The sequence below is a fragment of the Camelina sativa genome, chromosome 4 (genome assembly GCF_000633955.1).
Source record: "Camelina sativa cultivar DH55 chromosome 4, Cs, whole genome shotgun sequence".
NCBI lineage: Eukaryota > Viridiplantae > Streptophyta > Magnoliopsida > Brassicales > Brassicaceae > Camelina > Camelina sativa.
Genome location: NC_025688.1, coordinates 25,957,459 through 25,982,920, shown reverse-complemented (window position 1 = coordinate 25,982,920; position 25,462 = coordinate 25,957,459). Strand labels below are relative to the sequence as shown.

Here is a 25,462-nt window from a genome sequence, read left to right as displayed (position 1 = left end):
TGATGAATGTTGTGCCTGTGGATAAACCTGACACTCTCTCCGTTGTTTATGATCGAGGCTTGATTGGAGTTTACCATGATTGGTGTGAGTCCCTGAACACTTACCCTAGAACATACGATCTGCTACATTCCAGTTTCTTCCTGGGAGATGTCTCACAAAGGTAAACAACAGATCACAATTTGTCAGTCTCTTGAGTTTTAACTCTTTAGCAGTAGAGACATTCATTGTTTTGGTTTGGTTTTCCCGCTTTTGAGATATGTGTACTGAACTAGAACCGGTTATTTTTGTTTGTCTCGTTCAGTTTGATGGTTTGTCCCTAGAAACTCTGATTGATGTTGGTGTTTTTCGGTCTGTTTCAGATGTGACATTGTACAAGTGGCAGCTGAGATAGATCGGATAGTGAGACCAGGCGGATATCTTGTGGTACAAGACACCAAGGAAACAATAAAGAAGCTTGAATGCATATTTGGCTCGCTTCATTGGTCAACCAAAATATACCAGGACAGGTTTTTGGTTGGTCGGAAGGGATTTTGGCGTCCTGCTAAACCGGAGCTCTGATACTGATAGACAGGAAAAGAAAAGCATAAACAATACTAGCAAAGTAATTTCATTTGTACACTATCAAATGACGCAACTAGATTATATATATCACAGTACCCCTTCCATTAGAGAGAACCAACTTTGTTAAGGGGATTTTGTTTTGAGTTTACCAACTATAAGTTATATCACAGTTTGTACCCTAAAAACAGAGCTTGGTTGTTTTACCACGAGAGTAAAGGTCAAAGTTAACGAGAGAGCTCTAATGTGCATGGGGGCGTTTTCAAAGTATATATAAGCGATTTGAATCTTTGTTGAGTTTATAATTTGTAAACACCCTTTGAAGTCATGAACTTTTTTGCACAATTAATAAATTTTGACTACCATGAAAATGTAAGAATATAAATTAAATGTTTTGGTTCTTTTTGGGTAAGAAATAATTTTGTAGTGATTAAGTCCTTATCTATTCTTTTCACTGATACTAATATTTACTCGTTCAAATATTTTTTAACATTTTCATTTTCCTCAAGATTTCGTTGTTGATCTTCTCTAATGTTCCCGAATTGGTTTCAACCACGCAGACGTCGTCACCAAATCTCACCCGACTCACCAAAATGGCCGAGACATTTCTCATGTTCATCATTCAAAGACATCCAAAACCTCCTTCACGACGATGACCCCTCATCAGAATCCTACTCTCCGCGGCGTCAAGTCATTCACCAGCCTCGTAGCCCTGCTAGGATTCACGGACGTATCTCAAATGAAAGTTTCTCCGTCGTGGATATCCCCAACGCTGATCACCACCGAGGCGTCGTTATCTACTACACTAGCCTTGGAATCATAAGGAAGACGTTCGAGGAGTGTAGATACGTGAGGTCCATACTCCATGCACTCCGAATCAATATCGACGAGCGAGATTTATCGATGGATTCGACATTTCACGATGAGTTACAAACGATATTTGGAAGAAAGAAAGTGACGTTGCCTAAGGTTTTTATCGGTGGAAGATATATCGGCGGGTCGGAAGAGATTAAGCAGTTGCATGAGAACGACAAGCTGAGGAAACTGATCGCTGCGTTAACACCGTCAGGTGAAAGATTCGCTGAGGTATGTGATTCGTGTAGGGGATGGAGATTTGTTATGTGTGATCGGTGTAATGGTAGTCACAAAATCTTCTCGGAGAGATCTGGATTCACAAGCTGTAAGGCTTGCAATGTGCAAGGCTTGGTTAGGTGTGTTTCGTGTTTTCCGGTGCACAAGCGACGGTATTCTAAGAGTTCCAGTAGATGAAATTGAATTATAACTAGGGGTAAAATGGCTTTTGGTTATCCTGAAAGAATATTTTTAGAATAAATCATATAGAAAGTGAAACTTAGGAAAGTTTGACTAGTAATATTTGACTAGTTTCACCCCATTAATCTCTATGTAATGTATGATGCATCTCTCTTCCCAATTCCCATGAAGGAAATATGAAATTGTTTTTTTTTCTTCTTCCTTATTCTCTTTAATTCACACTTTTTTTTTTATCATTTAAAACGTTTATAGTAACCAAATCACGAATAACATAGTTGTGGGAAGACCCACCACCATTAACAACAATTATTAGTTCACCATGAATTACTTAGCTAGAACATATGTTGTTCATATCCATTGTGGAAGCTAATCTACAAAACCATATCCTTATCCATTGAAGAATAATTTATTTGTCAACAACATAGTTAGGTAGAAGGGCTGTAGGCAAACTTGTTTATTATCTTAGATTCTCCGGCCGGAACATATGTTTTTTTCGCATAATTGGTTCCTATAACAATATAATATGGAATGTTTTTACGAAATATAAAACACTAAGATACGAAAGTATGTAGAACATTTATACTACTAAAGAATAGGGGTTTTGCACGCTGACTAGTGAGCAGACCACGAGGAACCCACATGGGAAGAGAGAGTTGGGGACGAAGAAAGCAACAGCTATACAAGCAACCTTCCAATTTGAAATAGTCACAAATTATATGAGATGACAATTATTCCTTCAACTTCAATCATTCAGATATGATCATCAGACCAAATCTACGTGGCTCATGACCTGTTTCTTTTAATTTTCTTCTCTTGCTTTTAATACCTTGGTTGAATCGTAACCAATACAAATTGAAAGAACTAACCAAAGAGAAATCAAGAAGGTGGGAACCATTCGCAAAGCCACAAGTCTTTTTAGACTGTGGCTGGCTAGAATTGAGCCTATTCTTTTGAACCTTATTAGTTCTGCCATTACAATTTTACTATATACTTAGTTAATAGTCAATGCTTAATATTAAACCAAACAACACATCATTTTTTTTACCTAACTTTTAATCAAGGCGGCTAAATATACACTAGACAAAACAATTCCTACTATATTAATTGAGAAGTACAAATATAGAACTAATTTTATAAAGTGTAAAAAATTATGTTGTCATGCCATTGGTCTTAAGTTAATTAATGTTTAATTTTTCATTAAGAGTAAAAATATAATTTTAATATTAGGATAATAAAACTTTTTAAATAATTATTAATTTTCAAAAAAAAAAATTTACTCTCTAATTAATTTTTAAAAATTGTAAATCAATCAGAATTTTAAAAAGTAAGATTTTATATCTAAATACCCAAATTATTATCTTAATAAATTGAAGATTTTGTTAAGATTTTAAATTATGATTCTCCTATTATCTTTCTTTTATTTGATTTACAAATTGTTTTGAATTTTCATTTAAATATGTGGATTTTTTTCTGCATATGTTGTGATTTGCTCACAATTAAAATATAATAATTAATATTTTCAACTATTTCACCAAATAATGATGTAAATACAAAAAACAATATAAAATAGTATAATATTAAAAAATAATTAGTATTTTAAAAAATATGTGTAGATTTATCAAAAAATTGTAATATTGAAAATAAATATTATTTCAAACAGAATAATTTTTTAAAACAAATATAACAATACTTTTTATTATTATATTATAATTTTTGGGGAAAATGTTGATCTGTGGGATATCTCCTAGTTGTATATATTAAAGCCTAAAAACCTTAACAAATAATCAGGACATGTAATTACAAAACAATAATCGTCTCCTAGTCAGCTGGTTAGTAAACGGATTAAAAAGTAGGGAAACTGCAGATGTTAGTTTCCTCGCAATGGTTAGGACTTTGGAATACGTCCAAGTCAAGCATGGTTCGAACGTGGTAGACTTGGTTACAGTATGTGACAATTTCTCGAATAGTTTAATTTTCACGAAAATACAATAAGGAAATTAAAAACAAATCGACTGGTTTTTTTAATAAAAATAAGCACACCTTTTTAATTCTTGTTGACCAAAAAAAATAAGTTTCCTTTAGTTTAAGTTTTCCTTAATCGGGCAAAACACGGCGCACGCGCTTTCTTGTATCAAAACTCAAACTCGTCTCTGCTCTCTCAGTCAAGAAAACTCACAAGTCACAAAAGGTCTCTTTCTTTTTGTTTTCCTCTGATTAGATCCAAACTCGTTTTCATCATACCATCCTCTGTTCTCAACTCTTGCAGCTATTGTTATCTTCGAGATCGATGTTCAAAATGCGTTCTTTTGTGTCTTCTGTGATCCTTCTCAGCTTCTTCGGTTCCTGTTGTTCTCTCATTGACCAAGGTATAAACTTTTTTTAAATTTTCGTTTGAATTACTCTTTTTTATGCTTGTTTGGGTGGTTGGTTTGCTGCAGAGGGACCAAAAGCTAGAACCTTTTTTTTTTTTTTTTTTTTTTTTTCTCAAATCCTCTGTTTCGCTTTGTGTTCTCTCAGGTGTAGATGTTCAGAAAAGTGAAGACAGTTTAAAGAAAGATCTATGGTCAGATGGAGATTCCAATAATTTGTAAGTGTCAGCTTCAGTTTATTTCTGAGACTTGTAGTGTCTCCTTTGGTTTGCAATTTGATTCTCTACTCTAATTTAATCTGGAACTTGAAAATATTTACATATATATGAAGTCAAGGGGGTTGGTAGAGATCTACACTAAGAAGTTGTTCTTCTAAGTTCATGCTTATATATCTATGTAGCTTACTATGCTTAGAACATGTGTTTGCAATGGGTTAATTTATTTTTCTACCTTTTGTTTAGGAAAGCTGTTGGATTCCACAGGAAAACACTTGTCCGTAACCCATTCACATACAATGACTTGCCTTCTAGAAAAAAACCCAAAAACAGCGCTGCTACTATAGCTGTAACTATCACACCATCATCATCACCAAAACCTTCTCCAAAACATGCTTCAACAGTTCCAGAGACACAAAAGAATTCATTATCTACACAAGATGTTTTACCTTCACCATCTGTGTCAGTTTCTCCCTCTAAGAGAAGAAACTCTGATTCTTCTTCAGTGGTTGTTCCTCTAGTGGTTGGCTGCGTAGTAGGCGGTGCTTCTTTTCTTCTCCTTGTAGCTACTGGTGTCTACTTTTACAGACGTAAGGCTGGAGAAACTGTGAATCCTTGGCGTACAGGTCTTAGTGGACAACTTCAGAGAGTTTTTGTAACTGGTAAGATCATTTCTCAATTGTTACACTTACTTGAAGTATTAGCCAAATTTGTATTCTAAATTTTAGTAATCAGTGTGTGATTTGTATCCTTAGGCGTCCCTGTACTCAAAAGATCTGAGATTGAAGCTGCATGTGAAGAATTTAGTAATGTCATTGGATCTTGCTCTGTTGGAAAATTGTTCAAAGGAACACTATCAAGTGGAGTAGAGATAGCTGTTGCTTCATTTGATACTACATCCGCTAAAGACTGGAAGAACAATACAGAAATACACTTTAGGAACAAGGTATGTTTTGTTTCTTCCCATTTTTAGATTTTGTTACAACAACTATATATAGTAGGACTTAGCGTGTTCTGTTTCATGATTTCAGATTGAAATGTTATCGAAGATCAACCACAAGAACTTTGTAAACCTGCTTGGTTACTGTGAGGAAAAGGAACCTTTCACGAGGATCTTGATCTTTGAATATGCTCCAAACGGATCACTCTTTGAGCATTTACACTGTGAGTACTTGTCAAAAACTACAGTGTCTTCTTCTTATGTTGGCTTTGTTTTCTTTATGATCTAAATGAAGAAGCAAATCTTTTTTTGGTTAACAGGTAAAGAGTCAGAACACTTGGACTGGGGAATGAGGTTAAGAATCGCAATGGGAACAGCATATTGCCTTGACCATATGCACCAACTCAATCCACCTATAGCTCACACCAACCTCGTCTCATCATCTCTTCAGCTGGCAGAAGATTATGCTGTCAAAGTATCCGATTTCAGTTTCGGTACATCCGAGACAGAGACTAGCATCAACAACACAATCATAGACACACACATCTCAGTCTTGAATCCTCAAGACAACGTTTACAGCTTCGGTTTACTTTTATTCGAAATGATAACCGGGAAACTCCCGGAATCGGTTAACAAACTTGACTCGGTAGATACCGGGATGGTTGATTTCTTGAGAGGAGAGACTCTACTAGCCAAGATGGTAGATCCAACACTGGAATCTTATGATGAGAAGATTGAGAATATTGGTGAAGTGATCAAATCATGCCTCAGAACCGACCCGAAAGAGAGGCCTACTATGGGAGAAGTCACAGGATGGTTACGGGAGATCACTGGAATATCACCTAGCGATGCTACGCCGAAACTGTCACCTCTTTGGTGGGCAGAGTTGGAGGTTTTGTCCTCCACTGCCTAAGAGAGAGCCCTTCACAAATAATAAAACCGTAAATATTTTGAAAATGTGAGTTTAAAAGCAAATCTATTGACATGTATATGATGAACTAGTGTGCAAATCGGAAAAAAAAGTCTTGTAGAAATTATATGTCTTCTAGATGTCTTTGATTTGTACGAAAATGGTAGAGAATATGTAAATTGCCAAATACATCTAGAATATAAGTTGGGATTGAGATTATTGATTTTATGATTTTAATGGATTTGAAAATTTAAACAAAAATTATGTGTTATTCGATCTTGATTTTAAAATACTTTTTAAAATGATGTGTTATTGGTTCTATGATTTATAAATACTTGTTAAAATTTTATGTTATTCATTAATAATTTGGTTTTGGATTTCAAAATCTACGTTATGTTTAAATGGATTTGAAAGTGTAAAATAGTATGATTCAAATTCAAAGATAAAACATGTTATTTCAAAATTCATATGTTTTGATTTCAATAATTTACAATTCTATATGAAGTTAAAAATCACATAATAACAACCAGTGTGTACATGAATATGTTGTTTGAATTTGAGGGCAGGAAGAACACAAATTTTGGTAAATGCATCTTTTTTTCTCTCTTTTTTCTTTCTCAAACTAATAATCTCATTTGATTTTAAGTAGTTACAAGGGACAACAACGATAATTGCATCTAACATAAATTTCTTTTGTCAATGTTGTGTTCAAAGGGTGCACACAAATTAAAGAAATGTTTGTATTATAATGAAAAAGTATCAAATGTACAAAGCATACCAATAATTTTTTTTTAAAGATCATATTTCGTGAAAGCATCTGTGCAATTTCTTGTATGGTTATGATATGCCAAAGGTCGGCATTGATTATTGTTTTACTTCTTCTCACTTGGAAAATAATGGTTTATTTTTTTTCCCTTTTGATTTGTCTGATAAGTTTTTGCTAAATATTTATGCAGATCTCAACTTGTACTATGTGACTAACAAGAGACACTACATCTTTAAACGTAAGTATATGGTTGACAAAAAAAATATGAGAATAAAAAGTATATGATAATTTTTTTCCCATTTTTACATTTGTAGTTTGGTGATGTAGGAGGGATGTAAGAGAAATAATTGAATATGTGTAGTCTTTGTTGTTGGTGTTAATTGACTCCTAACACAAGTCAATTGTACAATATATTTTAGGAAACATGGAAAAATGACAAATGATCTCTCTTTTCACACAATTTAAATGAGATTTGATTCTACATATTTTGTTATGAGTATCAAACACGCTTTGTTCATCTTCCCTATAACTTGGAAACTGTGAAGTTAGTTGTTAATCGGATCTATCACATCTAATTATGTTGAATAAGATTTGTAACGTGAACCAATTTCTGCCTAGACTTTGAGTACACTTTTAAAATGTATTTTTTCCACCAACAAAGGAGAGAAATGACACCATCTCTAAAATGGAGTTTGAAGTTAAATATGCTCAAGTTATCTCTCATATGTAAAATAGATATCTCTATTTTTTTCGCTAAATTTGGATATCTCTATTTCTGACCATCTCTATTCATTTCCATTTTCATCTCCAAAATGAAGTTTAAAGTCATTTTTACTTCAACTCAATTCTATATTCATCTCCAAAATATATATATTTTTTTTATGTTTTCTCTATATTTGAAAATCTCCATTTATAATTTCTACATCCACAAAAATTTGAAGATTTTTAACCAAAATAGCCATTTTGAAGAGAAAAAATGGAGACATAGATTGGAAATTAAATACTCTAATCTACACTAAATTTTGGATGTTTTCATTTTTAACTCCAAGATAGAGTAGGGTTGGAGATAAACCATTCCCCAAAATAGAGTTTGCCTAATCTAAAGGAAAATATGAAGAAATAAATCGAAGATGCTCTTGGTACATTAAACTTAATAATATTAGTCACCCTTGTATTTTCTTAGCACGCGCCATGAAAAACGTGCATCATTCTATTTAATTTACCAATTTTAGTCTACATTAACTTGTTTATGTACCCACTCCGGGTGAAGAGACTGACACTTTGGCGAAAAAAAAAACACTTTGCTGAACCAACCCTATTGGTCACAAGATTCAGTTATCCGAGATTACTCACAGAGGAAAAGGAAGAAAGGCGGAGGGAAATGCATAGAGCTAGTAAACTGAACTGAGTCTGTCTGTGTTTGTGGGTAGTCAAATGAGGAGTTTATGATTTTGACTATGGCTAACAACTGTCTGCATCATTTGCAAAACACTTCCATTTTATCTCATTGCATAAAGTGTTTGCACATCAATGTAATATCCTTGAAACAAGATAATAAGAGAGTTAATAAACATGAAAATCACATCTTAAATAGAGCTTAATTTAATAGTTGCTTGATAGCAACTTCAGCCATAGATAGATTACACTGGTGTCATTATTAGCTTTACTTGTCGATCCAGCATCTAGCTTCAAGGCACATATGTCCTGTTCTCCCATCACTTGTTCTTCTTACTATGCCTCTGCACTCGCGACCTCCACGAATCTTGAAACTCATATAGAAGATTGCATTTCTCGACTTGAGCTTCATACTCGACTCTACATCTTCTCTCGTCTGTACCACTACTTTCTTCATCTCAAATGGCATGTAAGCACTCTGCAAAACCAAAACAAAACAAAAAAATTGTTGAGAAAAGAAAGTGTCATACGCTCACTCACATATCTAAGCTGTTTTTTTTATATCCTCACCAGGTCATCGGCCCACTCGGAGAACAATGCAACTTCGGCGTATAGATGAAGCCATTCATTGTCTGGCAACTCTAATCCATTCACCTTCATTTTTTTTAATCATCTAAAACTTTTTAGTTGAAAACAGATCACATTTATATAGTGAAGAAGATGAGTCAAAAACTAAACAACTCACCTCATAGAACTGTAACTTATCATCATTCGGTGGCCAATCTGGCATATCACCTTTATAGAAGTCATCTATAGCATCCAAGTCCCAAAAGACAGTGGCATCTCCCATGCCTAAAACATTTTCAAAATATTTAGCTAAAAAGAAACAGTATTGCCGCCATGATTATACACTATCTCGATATGAAAACAATGACAAATGGAGTCTCTTTTGTTCACACAGACAGTTTTTGACCTGGCACTTGAGGCTTGATCCTGCATATTTTTGTGACGAGTATCAAACGGGCTTTGTTATCATACCCTGCATCCGTGACTAAAGTTTGGAAAGTGTGAATTGAGTTGTTGATAGGATCCATCACCTCAGAAGTTGAATAAGGATTGTAAAGTGAACCGATTTCTGAGTTAACTTTGACTAGACTCCTGAATTCTAACTTCTTTCCCTACTAAAAGTTAGAAGCAATGAGGTAAGAGTCAATCACAAGGAGAGAGGGTAAAGAAAAAGTGCTTCTCCAAGGGGAAAAAGAGTAGTAACCTTTTCAAGATTGTAACAATGGAGTCCAGCCTTTGCAAAGAGTTTGTCATAGGGACTACATCCACCCGGCATTATCCCATTATACGTATGGTTGCAGTAATCAACATCAAATCCCTAAAATTACACAAATTCAAAAAAGTAGTTAAATTTGGAATACGAAAAGCACAAAACTTGCAAAGCACAATTTCAAGAAACCACACCCAAAAATAAGAAGGGAGTTAAAGAGAAAGATATATTAATTACACAAGACTCAACAACTTGAAGACGATACTTTTCTTGTTCCTCAGGATCTTCTTCGTCGGAGAAATAAACGTCTTCGACAGGTGAAGGTGGAGGAGCTTCTTCGATCTTCCGCTTACGGAGAGGAGGTTCCTGTTCATGTTCGTGATGCCACAAGTTCGCCTCATCCAACATCACATCATACATCTGTCCGATCTCGCTGAACTGAACACTCCTCTTCTACTCCCAAATCGACTTCACCGGAGCTGTTCTCACAGTTCGCCGGATTCGATCTCCAGATGAATTCTTGAGAATTTTGTTGAACGGACAAGGGTTTGTCCTTCTCTCTATTCCTTTTTATTTATCTTTTCACCCCTTAACTTTTAGTTTTATTGTAAATAGACCCCAATTTCTTTTTTAACCCCCAAAAAACAATTCAACAAAAGATTCAACCACTAACATCCTCTATATAGTATAAAAGAGAATTCAACTTGAACCCAAACATAATTTGGGAAGAGAAGAGCCCAATTGGCCCACATGGGTGATCGAATTTATCGTCGCCGTATTAGCATCCGCGGATGTGATTATTCGATGAAAAACCAAAATTGTATACAACTACGTATATTTTCGACATTTCGATGATCTGACTATTGTTTCCACGCACAATGGAAACGTAGAACAGGTCATATTTCCATCAATACCTCATTGATGACTCAACATGCGAAAACATAAGCAGACTGTGCATATTTGTTTGTAGAGAAGATCGTTAATAACCCTGTTATATAAGATAGTGTTCAGGTCAGTACGATTTTTTGAATATTTTAGAAGAATACATTTTACTTACTATATTTTAAAAGAAGAGTTTTAGATGATGCATGTTGTGGAGATTATTTTATTAAAATTCACACAAAATCATTAAAAAACTTACCAAAAAAAAAACTAAAACTATTCGACAGTCATTGTTTGATTGAATACATTTTCCTATGTGTCATCTCTGAATTCCCCCAAAATAAAAATAAATAAGTTTCAAGAGAATCACATATGAAATGAAATTCCCAATTTTTTAATTCGACAAGCAACCTACATTCCACGAAGTTGCCTTGGTCCAAATTTTATTCGTTTCTATTATTAAAAATTTGGGAACACGACTTTTGTCCTCATGGTTATATAATAATGTCATACCAAAAAACGATATATTAATATGACTACGAATAATATAATATGCGCAATTGTGGTTTCAATACCTAAACTGTTGGGCCATACTGATTGATTACTTAGCTGCAGTGACTATGCATGCAAACCCATGCATAATACGTACAAATCTCATAATTATTCTATTCCTCTCCGCTCTCTCCTAACTTATTCTTTCCCATTATAATATTTTGCTTCCTTTATATATCGTTTAATTTAAAATATATATACACATTATTTGAAACAAAATTACATGACATATATTGCTTGAATTTCTCTCTACTGTACAGTACCATATAGTTTCTACTATCTCAGATCTTCAGAACAAACCCTATACTATTCATAAGATTATAGGTTCCGAGATTGAAAAAGTTTTTGAGACATAAAACACGAAGACTTTGGTCCACGCTTAGAATTTGATTGATTCATATCATCATATGTGTCAAGGAGAATGATTGAATGAATTAGCATCGTGGTCAATTTCAAAACTTAGTTATAATCAATACCGTAATTAATATTACTTTTTCTATTGGTCAACACCGTGATTGATATTACTTAGCATTTGGTATTTGTTGTTGGGTCGTATATAATTGCTCATGGGTTGTCTGAGGATGGAAGTAGGATAGTAGGGTAGATATGAGGAACGTCACTCTTAACGTAAAATATTATTAAGACTACAATATTGTAAAACCAAAATATACGACAGTTTTAATTCTTCCTACCAATTCATAACGACGACAAAAGATACGATTACGGCTAGCTGGACTTTGGGCTTCCAAAAAGATTTTCAAAAACAGAAAGAAATGTCATATACCTAATTTTTTTGACTGATGACTTCAACATTACATATGGTCACACCATTCACAAAAATTTAACACAGTATATTTGCATGTCAAAAGTTTTGCGCTGTTAGAGATTAATAGAGATACAACGTTGAGTATATAACATAGTATACATCGTTTCAGATTTCTCGTTTATTTATTTCTTTTAAGCGAATTAAAAAATAGATAGTATTAAAAAAATGTTCAAATAATCACCTAACATATTTTAATATGTATGCCAAAAGTGAAAAAATTATGGTTCGTATATATTACTTTTAAAATAGTTGTAAAATTAACTTAAAATTTTGACTTCTTTTTGACTTGGGGTGCAAATGGTTGCAAGGTTGAAGAGATTGAATAGATCGAAAAAAATTATTCAACCAATTTTCATCATTTGCATTGTAAAGGTTGAAGAGGTTGGAAAAAATTATTCAGCCCGTTCAACTTAAAAAGTTGAAAAAATAAACTAATCCTACAACAAAAAGATTCAACTTGTTCAACCACTATTTTGGAGATGAATGAGTTGAATATTATTCAACTCAATTTTGTTCAACCCATTTTTTCAATTTTAAACAACCATTTACACCGTAGGTTTTCTGAAAGTTTATATGAAATCTCTACTTGGTTGGTACTTGATTAGATATATTTATGGTTTACGTGTGTGTGCGCGCGCGCGCGTACAAATATACCCGTTTTAATCTCAAGTTCAATTCTGTGATACGGGAGAATTCATGTGACTTGTTAGCTTAAACTGTGATATTCTCTATCCTAATTATATATAAAAAAGAACATTATATTTTGAGTTATATATCGAAAAGCGAGATGTACTATTTGCATGTATATAGGGATAGACGCATGTGTAGATCATTATAGATAATAAGAAATAGTAAGAGTAGTGGAGATGGAGACAAACCCGTGATTGTCGTTGGTGACAGAAGCAAGTAGCAATATTTTCTTCTCGTGTCTCTCAGTGAAGACAGCCCAGCCAAGCACCTTTTAACTTCTGTCTGATTCCTCTCTCTATGTTCTCTCTATCTATCTATGTATCTAGTTATGCTTTTGGGTTTCTTCTTTATTCTGGTTTCACAGCTTGGCTTTGAAGTCACGAGCCCATCCCCCTAACCATCCCCTTTTATGTACTGCTTTTCTAGTCAATTTAATTTATGAGTTGTAACGATGGAAGAAATTTCATTTATCTAATTAATATGTATACCTCATTAATGTTGCCTTCTTCCTATATTGCAAAAATTTAGTTCCAATGGAAACAAGAAAAAAGGTTATAAAAAATCTAATGAAAAAATATAGATCATTCAATTCATTATCAGTTGGTTTTGAAAGAAAAAAGAAATTGTGAATCCTCACAGCATATACATGTTATATTGGCCTTTGATTTATGTCATAAAATCGGTGTATATATGTACCAATGTATCTTTGTTATGAAAACTTTTGATCTTTAATTACCAAGAAAATTATCAATATTTTGACAAGTTCTTCTATCTTGGGAGTTTCTTTTCACTCCCTATCACAAAGATATTCAAAAACTGAACAAATTGACTTAATAATTATTATTAATTTTTAAATATATGTTATGACTGAAGTTACTAAAGTTTAATGAATGTAAAAGTACAATTTTTGTCATGAGGTGTAAATCTAGATCTATCTTTCCCTAAGATGTATATAATAACTATAGAAAAAACACTGGTTTAAAGAAAAGCTATATATTAAAAAGAATTTAGAATACCCGTTGCCATCATATACATATATTTCAACATATATGTTGAGTTGGAGAGAGAGGGAGGGGAAGAAAAAGGAATGATGGATACAAGCATCCAAAAAGTCATACACCTAGACCTTCAAAAGTCTTCACCTTAAATTCCTAACACATATGTATGAGTGTGTGATCTTTGATTGAACTTTGTCCATAGAACTCCAAGATAGACCAAAAAGGTTCCACCCCAAAAACAAAAACAAAAAAAAACACAAAAACAGCCAAATAGCTAGAGACCAAGATGAGATCAAGCAGCAAAAGTTCTGAAAACTCCAAGACTTGTCTATCTAACAACTTCAAAGCCACCACCAATATAGAAGAAGACAAAGATGAAGAGGAGGATGAAGAGGGTGAAGAAGATGAAGAAGAGAGATCAGGAGATCAGAGTCCATCTAGCAATAGCTATGTGGAAGAGAGTGGAAGCCACCAGAATCATCATCATGATCAGATCAAGAAGAATGGTGGATCTGTGAGGCCGTACAACCGCTCAAAGACTCCGAGGCTGAGATGGACACCTGAGCTTCATATTTGCTTTCTTCAAGCTGTAGAGAGATTGGGTGGCCCAGATAGTTGAGTTTCAGTAATCTATATAAATCAATATTCAAGATCATTGCATATATGAAGATCTATAATTTTCTAGGGTTTTTTTGTTGATATTTGTTTGGATTTTCTCTGAATAAACTTTTTGGAACAGGAGCAACACCTAAGCTTGTTCTTCAACTGATGAACGTTAAGGGGCTAAGTATTGCCCATGTCAAGAGCCATCTTCAGGTTTTGCAAACATACACATGCGCACATATCTTTCATTGTTATCTTCATCTGAGTCATAATTTTCCACCTTCACGTTTCTTTTCTCTAGATGTACCGGAGCAAGAAGACCGATGACCCGAATCAAGGTAATTTACTTCTTTCTGACTTAAATTAGGGTTTCTGATAATAAATTTTATAACTGAATTCGACGAGATATTGATTCTTGTGTCTTCTTTTTCTTATAACTTAAGGAGATCAAGGATTTTCGTTTGAGCACGGAGCTGGTTACACTTACAACCTTAGCCAACTTCCAATGCTACAAAGTTTCGATCAAAGGCCTTCTTCTAGTTTAGGGTATTTTTAAAAAAATATTCGGCGCCTATTGACTTTAAACTTAAAATTATTCGTTTATAACTTGAAATGTATTCAGCAGATATGGTAGCGGTTCCTGGACCGACCATAGACGACAGATCTACCGTAGCCCGTGGAGAGGCTTAACGGCACGAGACACTACAAGAACAAGACAAACACTGTTTAGTCCACGACCTGGTGAGAGAGTTCACGGCGTTAGCAATAGTATTCTTAATGATAAGAACAAAACTATTTCGTTTCGAATCAATTCTCATGAAGCGGGTAGTGAGCATAATGGAGTAGCTGAAGTTGTTCCAAGAATTCATAGAAGCTTCGTCGAAGGCATGAAAACGTTTAACAAATCATGGGGACAGAGCCTTTCATCCAATCCTAATCCTTCCACCGCAACACGACCACAAAATCATATTGCTACAACACTAAATTCTTATCAATGGGAGAATTCTCAAGTGGCAGAAAGATCTGAGAACGTTCTGAAGAGGAAAAGAGTATTATTGTCTGATGACTGCAATAAGTCAAACCAAGATTTGGATCTAAGCTTGTCCCTTAAGGCACCTCGGACACACGACAACCTTGGAGAATGCTTGTTAGAAGATGATCATCAAGATAGCCTGCAGGGTTTGTCTCTTTCATTATCATCGTCAGGTTTATCAAAACTTGGTCAAACCATTAGGAAAGAAGATCAAACTGAGAGAAAGATCGCGGTCTTGGCAAGTCCCCTTGATCTCACTTTGTGAATATAACAACATATATATATATATATATATATATATATATATTCTAAGTGAGATCTTGAGGTACTTGTTGATGGAAGACGGTTCTGTACTTTTATCATTCGTTGCATACTTGTGACAAGACCCATAATTAAGGAAATAATAGAGATATTTTTTATAACTTTTATTTTTTTTGTCATTTTTCCACATTTAAATATATGTGAATTGTGATCGAGTTGGGAGCTAGCAGAGACTTGTTTTCTACTGAATAATAACCAAGCAATACATTAGTGAGTCTATATGATTTTGAGAGTTACAAGACATTGCACGTTGTCTTACTTGTGTCTTCTTGTGAGACATTGCAAATGTATGTGTAGTTCCCGTTTTCACTCACCCTCACACAACAAGTATCCTAAGCCAATATTTTGTTTTCAATCATGGAGATTGGAGAGCTTGTCTGAAAAGTTATACACTAACGTTGAGTCAGTGAACCCATGTTGCTTCATCTGTATACTATATACTATTTTCAACCAGATCAGATATTCGGATAAATTAGAAGTCTGATGCTTCGAACATAAAATTGAAGTAAGCGAAAGTGATAAAGACTCCCGAGCCCTACCTTCTGATTTATATATAGTCTTCCGAACTAATTAACGATTAACCATACAACTAAAGATTGGAAAATATAAAAATATTAAAACTAAACAAACTTTAGCTTCAAAGCGGTAAATTTATAGGAAAAAAAAATAGAAAAGTCAAATTGACGATTTGTAGAAAGATATAGAGCTTACCTTGGCTTTGGGGTCTGAGGACAATAGAAAAAAAAAATTTGATGCCAACCAAAGTTCATTTTAGTTTTGGAAAAACACTTTCGTTAAGTGAAAAAAATTGAGAGAAAGGGACAAGAAGACAGATGTACTTGACATAGAGATGTGTCTTGATCTCCTCGATAGACAACAAGTTATTTGTTATTCGCATATAATCGTTTCTTATCATCTCGGGCCTTGAATAAGATTTGGCTATATATCGTTTTATATATTAAAGAATATTTACATATTTCCAGAGAATCAAAACTATGGTAGGATTTTGTTGTTTTGTGACTACTAACATGTGTCTTTGTTGTATCATTCTCTTCTCAGTCCTTAATAATTTGTACAAGTATATACATATTCCATATTGTTAATTAAGTCAAACATATTTGTAACGTGAGAGATCCAATTTTTCTTTTTAATATATTTGACATCGTATAATTCTTGCAAAACCATTTTGGAGTGGCAAAAGTTTTCTATTTAAAGCTTCTATAGATTAACTTTTTGGAGTCAGTGAAAAAAAAAAGTAGAAATCTGATCTATTCAGTATTCCACAAAAATAATGGAATAAATGTAATGTTACGTACAAAACACCAATAGCTAGAACACCAATAATGTTTTAAGAAAAAATTGCAATAAAAATACTAATGAATCAGAGGCGAGGAAGCAAATTTCGTAAGGCGAAACTAGCAACGACAGAGTAAGCCTTCTGTGAAGGATGCACAGAATCAAAGAACAAATACTTGGACACATCGTCACAAGTCCGAGACGTTGGCTGGCATAGAGGTCCTGCCTCAAGAAACCCCGTCCCGCAGCATCCTCTCAGTGTTTCCTGTATTCCTGCATATATAAATCTTCAAATTAGAACCTACGTCACAATGTAACTAAATATGTGCAAGATAAAGAAAAAAAAAAACTTAATCAGTTACTTACCGTATTTACGAGGATAATTGATCATGTCTATTAACGGAGAGTAGATATCAAGGTAAAGAACCCTGGAACCTCTAAGCCTCTGACTAAGACGGAAGGTTAGACTCTGTAGCTTTCGATTGTAAACCCTAGAATCAGCGTTCTGGTGTTCCGTACAGGTCCTACGATGGAAGTTGCGAGAAGTGAAGCTAGCAACTGTTACTTGCACTGGAAGGCATCCTATTGGTGGTAGTCCCGCTACTGTAATCCTTCTTGCTCCTGCGTTGTATAGTCTCTGCAAGAATTTGTAAGGTAGAAATATGTTAATGGATCTCTCTCAATCTCATATATGTAACTATGAGAAAACAAGATGACCATAGAGGTCTCTCTAACTCTTAACTATTATATATGGGCCTGTGAAAACAATCCTAAGTACACAAAACGGGGCCTATGAAAACGTCTTAATCATGGTTCTCTAGTTGACACTATAAAATAGAAATTTTAAAAGAAGAAAGGAATATATTGAAAATTGAAAAAGTATCGTCAAGAATGTATATTGATATTTGAACAAAAAAAAAGAAGACAACAATTCATATCAAAATAAATACAATGTATTGAAAACGTTTTATAATAGTTATCTATAATAGTAATAAGAATTATATCTAATGATTAGATTAGCAAACGCGTATAGGTCTTACTAGTGAATAAATTTAATGAGTGGGATCCATGTACACGTAAGAAGTTGGTTACTATTTTTGAATTTTAATACATATATCATATTTTTCTAAAGATAAAATATATATTTTTATAAGTTTTATATACTAATAAATTAAATATGATTAAATTATATATCAAATTTAAAAGATAAGTATGTAACTAACCTGGACAAAAGTTTCGACTTTGCTAAGTAGAAAATCTTGATAATTCGAAACAGTGATGAAACTCCCGGGAGCACGAGTGTAAACATTATTAGTCATATCATTAGTGCCTGCACTAATCACGAAGACAGCATTCCTAATCACCCGATCAGTCTCCAATTCTCCAACCAAACTCTTCATCTTACGCACAGCCTCTTCGAAGTACCTCCACTGCCTGTCCATGTTCAAAGTCAACGATAACATCGCCGTACGATCATCTAAACCACTTCCAGCCGAGGCAAAACTAACTCCGGTCAAAAGCTCAAAGGGTTTGACCGAAGGGTTTAGGTAAGCTGGTAAAGTGGGTTTGATCCCGAAGGAGGAGACTAAGAAGTCGGTGGCGAGTTTTCCGTCGGAGAATCTTCCGGTGGAGCGTTGTGCCGGGAAAGATTTGCCGTAGGGAGGATGGTTGCTCCGGAAAAGAGTGGGGATGTAATTGTTGTTGCCGGGATCCACCGTGGAGTCGCCGAAGGCGTAAAGAGCTGTTATTGGTGGGGATGGTAATGCATTGGTAGGGCTTAGAAGTTGGAGTAGGGGAAGAAGAGTCATGAGGAATGTAAGAAGGATTGGTTTGTAATGATGAGAGTTCATGATTTGGTTTTTGTGGAATGATGACAATAGAGAATTTTTCGTTTTTTTTTTTTTTTGTTTGGTTAGATCGGAATGGCCAAAGTGTATATATAGAGAGAGGGGGTCCAAAGATTTTTCACAATAGGAATAGGAGTTGTATACATCTTGAGGTGGCAGAATTTTTATTATAGGAATAGGGGTTGAATAATTTACAAAAAATATTTGTATAAATCTTGAGGTGGCAGATTTTTTATCATAGGAATAGGAGTTAAATAATTTATAAAAATATTTATATATTTCCTTATTTGGCTGCAAAACATAGAAGCTTCTCTGCTAGGGTTATCTGAGAATTTTTATATATTAGATTAGATTTTTTTTTTTTGATCTATTAGATTAGATATTTATAATTTCTATTTGCAATGATTGTCTAAATTAAGAAACTCTATGTTAGTTGGATATATTAAGCCATACGTACATTTTTGTTAGTTAGAGAGAGCATCTGAAATACATAAATCATAAATACATGTGCAGAAAAACAATTGAATTGCGTTTACTCGTCTCTCTCTCTGTATAAAAGCAAAATCAGAATGTGATTTTCTCAGTAAGACTATATAAAGAATAGAAAATTATTGAAAATGACTAGGCGTGCAAAGAGCTGGCAGCTCACGATGAAGCCTTTAATGCGCGCACATTAACTATGTAATTGTAAACTATATGGCCAGTGGGAAACTAGATTCCTAATTACTTTGGAGTATAGTTTAGTTATATCAATTTGTAACTCAAAAACACTTCAAGTAGGAATTGAATCAGCAAAGTGTAGCCTACAGGTATGTTAGGTTATAGTTATAAATTTATGTTAGGTTATTAGTTATTGATTTTTATGTTAGATTACAGCTACAAATTTATAACAAAGGAGGGTATAAATTTTATTTATGTGGAAATAAGTGGTGGGATAAGTTGGTCAACCAACCCATATTCCAACATTAGTGGGCACAACATGGCTAGGTACGTGAAACGTGTGCTCTCCTCTCCGTATCTTCCTTTCCTTCTCTCGTCAATCGAGACGAGATCTTTTATGACTTGACGCATCATATGATCGAATCAAAAATTCACATCTCAAAAAATAATCCATTTTGTACTTCAAAGCAAAGCTATACTTCGAGAGAGGATTAATGCATCACTTAAGTCTTCTCTAATTCCATTATCGTTGGACGAGTCTTTCGATTTTGCAAGACTATAAGATAGTTTTTTCCCTAGTTCCGTTGATTTACTCGGGTTTGAATTCAATAACTTAAGTAACAATCTTGTAAGCTCATGTTCATTCCAATATTTGCAATGAAAATGCCTCAAATTGAAGCCATCAATGCTACAAACAGAGCATATACGGTTTTGCTATAGCTTCACATTCCACATCCTCTTCGTTTCAATGGCATAACCCTATCAAACTAGAGCTGATGGATCCAATACTTTTATCTGTATACTCTCAATTCATCCCTGTTTCTTAAGCTTCTGCTCAGAATCTTTCTTTCAAACTCAATCATCATCATAGTTTCTCACATGGCTTTCATAGAATTCTCTCAATTCATCACCCATTCTGAATCCTCTCATAACCATCTCTTTCAAAACAATCTTTGCTTCTTCGAACCTCTTCCTCTTCACAAGCTTACCAGCTAAACACCCAAAACTCTCAGCGTCCAACCTCAAATCCTTCCCGGCGTACGCTATCACAAACTCCAAACAAAGCGCATAATAGCCTCCCTCTACCAACCCCGATATAACGTGCGCATGCGTCGAGTACAACACAGTCACGCCTTCCTCCTCCATCCTCCTCAATATCGCCATCGCCGCTTCAACTTTCCCCGCCCTACACGCGCCGAGCACAAGCGCGTCGTAGCTACGCGAATCCGTTGAGATCCCTTCTTCCTCAATCTTCCGCATCACCTCGCTCGCCGGTTCCAATTCGCCGTCGTAGCAGTGCGCAGTGAGGAAGTAGTTGTACGACGTAACGTCCATCGGAACAGATCTGGATCTCATCGATTCCGCGACTAGCCAAGCTTCTTCGATTTTGTTCTTCCTAGTGAGCGCGCACAAGATCGGGTGAAACGTCGACGGCGTTAGTCCTAATCTCCCGTTAGACATGTCTCCGATCAAGATCAACGCGTCGTCGATGCGGCCGAGTTTGCAGAGACGAGATATTAGAATGTCGTAAGCGTTTTTCCGAGAGAAACCGCCGTCGATCTTAGGCAAAACGCGGCGGAGATCTTCTAAAGCGGAGGAGTACGAGGCTGTGTTGGTGAGGAACTTGAATGTGTCGCTCGTGTTGAAAGATCCGAGCACTATGCGGTTGGTTAGGAGACGGCGTACGGTCTCGAAATCGCCGGAGCCACCAGCTTCGTTGATGAGTTTGTCGAATTCGTTGGTTCTCCGAGGAACTGGAGTAATCTCCACGGTGGAGAACGATCGATCGGCGATGATTTGATAGCTGGAGTTAACTGATTGTTTCACAAGTCGTCGCCGGAGAAGAGACATCGTCATATTTTGAGTTCTCAGTCGTTTAGGGTTACCGAAAAGAAGAAGGTTGTTCAGTATTGGGGCTACGATATAATGGGCTTTTCTGCTGGTATTAAGAAGGCCCATTATAAAACCCACTATGTTTCTAAAGACAACAATCTCATGAGTCATGGATATGATCCAAGTCTGTAAAAGAGATTTTATTTTACTTATTTTATAAGTGGGTTTTGTTAGGTTATTTATTATTAGCACATGAGTCATGGATATGATCCAAAAATAAGGATTAAGAGATACCTAAATTGATACTATCTTTTCAAGGACCTATAAGTTGATTGGGACTTGGGAGGAAGAAAGAAAAAACACTTTAGTTGAGATGTGTTTCAAAAGTCTACAACGTGGCTACTATTTTGAGCTTAGTGTTGTTTTTTAGAAAGCAAGTTATTAAATTTTTATTTGATTTGGAACCCGTTTTTAGTTTCTATGTAGAAGGCCATTTAGGCTTATAGCTTAGAGGTGATAAAATATGATTTCGCAGGAAAGAAGAACGCTTGTTCACGACGAAAACTCTTTTTGCATATTCGATCTTAGTTTATAGCTAGCTAAACGAGAGTAATATAGTATATCACTAGGTGAAGAAAACTAACCAACTACTAATATATTTTATGCTAAAGATTATTCTTATATGTATATTTGATTAACACTAACAAACAAACAAAAACAAAGATATGATTTTGGGAATAAGATACTTTTAAAGAAATATCTCTTCTTCTTCTTTCTTTCTTTCGTTTTTTTTTTTTTTTGTGAAAAGACTTGGATTCAATTGCTTGCGAGGAATCCTTTTGGGTATGGTTGAAAAGATTATTAAAGAAGTCGAGAAGGGAGATAAACGAAAAAGAGGGGTTGTGATAAAAAGAAGAAGAAAACAATACTTATCACATCGAGAGAAAAAAAAAAGATGGAAAAAAACATTAAAATGTTGGGGTAAAGATGCAAATCAAATCTAATCTAATCTTAGGTTTATCCTAATAATACTATAGATTAACTAGTATACGTTTATTCGATCATCTTTTATATCAAGAATTGCCAATTAGTTGATGTTTCAACCATCCAAGAAATATATTCTGTAACATTCCGACATTTCTATTTGAGGCTCCAAGTTTGCTATCGGTCCGTGGGTCTCACTTTGGTCTTCGTAAAGTTCGAAATATTTGTTAACTCATGACCATAGATTAGATTCATATCTATGACCACCACAATATTTCTTCATTATGTACCATTTCACTAATACCAAACTAAAAGTCATTTCCCCATTAACATGACATATATCGGATTTTTCCCACGTTCAAATTAGTTAGAAAATTATTTCGATAACTTTTTGTCTTCGATTTTACACTAGATTGCAAATTCATTTGGTTGGCTAGCTATTGTCGAAGAATAATTAACAGTCGCTGCTTCTTGTTTGTATCCAAGATTTTTGTTTGTCTCAAAAAATTCCAAATCCATATTACAGTCTTCACATAGTTGATAAACTGCTATATAAGAAATAATGTAGACATAGAATTATGAATTATAAGTTTGTCTCCATGCAAGATAAAATGCCTCTGCCGGCCAGTGTTTGACCATGTGAAAGCTTTGGCAAACATAAAAGACAAATTCTCTCTTTTATAGTTTCAACTTTACAACCACTCTCTGCATTAATTATGATCGCGATCTCATTAAGAGGCCGGTGACCGGCTTTTACATTTTAACACTCGAATCTTTTTTTCTTCCTTGTTTGTATCTCAACGCAAATTGGTATATATATATTTGCATGTCGATTTGTATATATGTCAAGACATTTATATGTGTGTATATGTGAGGGCTCTATGTTTGTATATCACCCTTTCGTGTCACTTTCAAAGGAGCCTTAGTTTGGTTTCACACATGATGATGATATAACAAAGGTCACAGACTCACAGTGTTGTTATTTTCATGTTGAATACAAAAATCACAGTATATGTTTCGTAATATATATTGTTTGTTTCAAACAGATAGTTGTAACCTAGTCGTTTCCCTATAATAATGATCGAATACAGTGATACAGATTAACATTACGTATATACAAATCTCTTATAAAACTTAACATTAAAAAATCTTATAAAGGTTATATATATGCTTAGATATGTAACGTCTATGAAGTCAGGTGCTAAAAAACAAGGTTCGAAGTTACACTTAGTTAATTTGATTTTAGAAACACATTTACATATTCACCGTCTCGTCGCTCCTCGGGTTTCCACAACCAAACATTTTAGAAACAAGCCGTGACAATATGAGATGAGCATTGTCTCTATACTGTTGGTCTGTTTAGGCGTAAAAGATGAGCACTAGCTTGTGGCGATTAATTTGAACACTTCTTCAAACATTATTATCTATGTGGGTTACAAAGCTGTAGATAAAACATTAATTTCATTTATTTATTTTCAGATTTAACTAAGAAAATATGCTTAGTTGAACTTTCTCGAACTTATTATATAAGATTGATCGATCATATTTTGGGAAGAATAATGTATGAAAATATAAAATGTGGGAAGTAGTACTCTTGTTTATTTGAGAAGGGATGGTGGCTATACTACTGGCTACTTGCCGAGTGCTCAAGAGCTGGGCCTACCAAATTATTGTTGGATGGATAATATGTGCATGTGGTGTTTCTTTGGGTACACCCAAATTATTTTATTTATATTTATAAAAGAAAACTACATATATATATATATATATATATATATAGATATTATGCGTTACGAATAACGAAACTAACGTCAAGCAAAATATAAATATAAATCGAAAAAGAGATGATTTGTTTACCCTTAGTCTGGCCTGCGTCTTTTTGAAAATCACGTACTGATCAGTTGAAAATGAAAAAGAATAACTTAATGACAAGGATTTTGTCTTTATTTTCATATGACTTTCGTCATATTTATTGGATCTTTCATCAAGTAAGATCAAAAAAGTTTTTTGTATTATCTTCTGTTCATCGGAGTGAAACGATACTACTCTATGATTATGTTATGTTAAATGTTTTGTTATACATGATTGGTAATTATAAGCCTAGAAAGATTTAATTTAATTTCAGTTACTATTATCCGCAAGAATACCTCTAGGCGTGTCACCTTGATCGCCCTAATACAGAGTATAAGTCGTACGTCTACTCTCATTAAATTGTTGTCACCTTGATTGCCCTAAAACAGATTATTCTTTTGGCTAAATATGCATGTATAGTGACATTTTAATGAGAAAATATATCTACTGATGTTTAAATTCTATAATTGATATTTTAGCAAATGTATGGTTAAAATGCGATGGTATTTATAAGTGCTATCTGATAGCACAAAAAAATAGCTAGGTATGTAACATTAAATTGTGTGTACAATAGATAAGTTGAGCTTAAACGAGGGTGAAAGTTTTGTGGTGTGAGTCTAAAGTTAAGCTAAAACAAGATAAATTCCAAACATATACTATGACGGAACAAAATTAGATATAGATGTTTCCAAATTTTAAAGACTAAATGTTGTTGTCCTCGGAGATATATAAGCGAAGTCATATGGAAAACACAACGCTAGATTACGATATGGTCTTTATAAAAATAAGAAACTTAGTGATATAAGGTTCACATAGCCACTTTCAAAGTCGTCTAGTTTGAAATTTTAAAAATATATATGCAATTGAAGTTCACGTAGCCACTTTCAAAATCTAATTTCAATTTAAATCGGAATTTATGACCAAAAAACATATGTTGGCCAATCCTGCTATTGTCATTATCAAATCACCAACCACCATTCCCCGAACTTCACGTACACTAGTATAATGTTGTTTGTGTCTTTGTCTCTGCAACAAAATGAGACGACGGTATATTTAATTAACTTTGGAAAATACACGACGAGTACTTGGTTGATTTAGGAATAACAACTTCGAAATTTCGAGCAACACCAGCGTCACCGTCATAATATCACTTTTACCTTTATTTCTCTTTCAATTTCATCGTTATGCGAGCTTTTCTCCTTGTTAAAATTTACATGTCGTTGGCCTCACCGACATGAATACAAGGTCTATATTGTATGGAAAGTGCCTCTCACTTTTCAGCATGCATCTACTCTATTAATATATACGACCAGAGTTCGTAGATGACTTACTTTAGATTCCTTGAGTGTAAAAGAAAGAAAAGAAAGAAAAAAAAAAAAAAAAAA

At 34.3% G+C, this 25,462-nt stretch overlaps 5 protein-coding genes and 1 pseudogene across 6 annotated transcripts; 3 read left to right on the top strand and 3 right to left on the bottom strand.

Moving 5' to 3' along the window:
- Positions 1–746, top strand: part of LOC104784312 — a 4,336-nt pseudogene extending 3,590 nt beyond the window's left edge.
- Positions 3,943–6,487, top strand: LOC104782501 (inactive receptor-like serine/threonine-protein kinase At2g40270). 2 transcript variants are annotated; one of them, XM_010507451.2, is made up of 6 exons: positions 3,943–4,196; positions 4,348–4,417; positions 4,666–5,076; positions 5,170–5,360; positions 5,446–5,578; positions 5,675–6,487. In XM_010507451.2, the coding sequence occupies exons 2-6, from the start codon at positions 4,399–4,401 to the stop codon at positions 6,265–6,267; spliced, it is 1,347 nt and encodes a 448-aa protein (XP_010505753.1). In that variant the 5' UTR covers positions 3,943–4,196; positions 4,348–4,398; the 3' UTR covers positions 6,268–6,487. The 2 variants fall into 2 exon arrangements, with proteins under 2 accessions (XP_010505753.1, XP_010505752.1); XM_010507450.2 differs by having other exon boundaries at positions 4,661–5,076.
- On the bottom strand, positions 8,511–10,318 carry LOC104782500 (UPF0725 protein At2g20620-like). The gene is made up of 6 exons (XM_010507449.2): positions 9,939–10,318; positions 9,696–9,809; positions 9,399–9,603; positions 9,171–9,277; positions 8,996–9,079; positions 8,511–8,903 (listed from the first exon to the last, which is right to left on the bottom strand). Exons 1-6 carry the CDS (start codon positions 10,119–10,121, stop codon positions 8,694–8,696), a joined length of 903 nt encoding a protein of 300 aa, XP_010505751.1. The 5' UTR covers positions 10,122–10,318; the 3' UTR covers positions 8,511–8,693.
- Positions 13,699–15,955, top strand: LOC104782499 (putative two-component response regulator-like APRR6). Its single transcript, XM_010507448.2, has 5 exons — positions 13,699–14,263; positions 14,389–14,465; positions 14,554–14,590; positions 14,696–14,798; positions 14,878–15,955. The coding sequence occupies exons 1-5, from the start codon at positions 13,936–13,938 to the stop codon at positions 15,548–15,550; spliced, it is 1,218 nt and encodes a 405-aa protein (XP_010505750.1). The 5' UTR covers positions 13,699–13,935; the 3' UTR covers positions 15,551–15,955.
- On the bottom strand, positions 16,863–18,794 carry LOC104782498 (GDSL esterase/lipase At2g40250-like). The gene is made up of 3 exons (XM_010507446.2): positions 18,126–18,794; positions 17,269–17,539; positions 16,863–17,175 (listed from the first exon to the last, which is right to left on the bottom strand). The coding sequence occupies exons 1-3, from the start codon at positions 18,750–18,752 to the stop codon at positions 16,988–16,990; spliced, it is 1,086 nt and encodes a 361-aa protein (XP_010505748.1). The 5' UTR covers positions 18,753–18,794; the 3' UTR covers positions 16,863–16,987.
- Positions 20,023–21,625, bottom strand: LOC104782497 (pentatricopeptide repeat-containing protein At2g40240, mitochondrial-like). Its single transcript, XM_010507445.2, has one exon. The coding sequence runs from the start codon at positions 21,501–21,503 to the stop codon at positions 20,265–20,267; it is 1,239 nt and encodes a 412-aa protein (XP_010505747.1). The 5' UTR covers positions 21,504–21,625; the 3' UTR covers positions 20,023–20,264.

Excerpts from the sequence above, each read along its gene's own strand:
- LOC104782497 (XM_010507445.2), bottom strand. The coding sequence starts at position 21,503 with ATGACTCATGTGCTAATAATAAATAACCTAACAAAACCCACTTATAAA.
- LOC104782500 (XM_010507449.2), bottom strand. The coding sequence starts at position 10,121 with ATGTATGATGTGATGTTGGATGAGGCGAACTTGTGGCATCACGAACAT. Across the intron at positions 9,810-9,938 it reads TTCAAGTTGTTGAGTCTTGT|GGATTTGATGTTGATTACTG; the intron begins GTAATTAATATA and ends GTGTAATTTTAG. Across the intron at positions 8,904-8,995 it reads CCGAGTGGGCCGATGACCTG|AGTGCTTACATGCCATTTGA; the intron begins GTGAGGATATAA and ends TTGGTTTTGCAG.
- LOC104782498 (XM_010507446.2), bottom strand. The coding sequence starts at position 18,752 with ATGAACTCTCATCATTACAAACCAATCCTTCTTACATTCCTCATGACT. Across the intron at positions 17,540-18,125 it reads AAGTCGAAACTTTTGTCCAG|AGACTATACAACGCAGGAGC; the intron begins GTTAGTTACATA and ends AAATTCTTGCAG. Across the intron at positions 17,176-17,268 it reads CAATTATCCTCGTAAATACG|GAATACAGGAAACACTGAGA; the intron begins GTAAGTAACTGA and ends TTATATATGCAG.
- LOC104782501 (XM_010507450.2), top strand. The coding sequence starts at position 4,118 with ATGTTCAAAATGCGTTCTTTTGTGTCTTCTGTGATCCTTCTCAGCTTC. Across the intron at positions 5,077-5,169 it reads TCAGAGAGTTTTTGTAACTG|GCGTCCCTGTACTCAAAAGA; the intron begins GTAAGATCATTT and ends TTGTATCCTTAG. Across the intron at positions 5,361-5,445 it reads AAATACACTTTAGGAACAAG|ATTGAAATGTTATCGAAGAT; the intron begins GTATGTTTTGTT and ends TCATGATTTCAG.
- LOC104782499 (XM_010507448.2), top strand. The coding sequence starts at position 13,936 with ATGAGATCAAGCAGCAAAAGTTCTGAAAACTCCAAGACTTGTCTATCT. Across the intron at positions 14,264-14,388 it reads GAGATTGGGTGGCCCAGATA|GAGCAACACCTAAGCTTGTT; the intron begins GTTGAGTTTCAG and ends TTTTTGGAACAG. Across the intron at positions 14,591-14,695 it reads GACCGATGACCCGAATCAAG|GAGATCAAGGATTTTCGTTT; the intron begins GTAATTTACTTC and ends TTATAACTTAAG.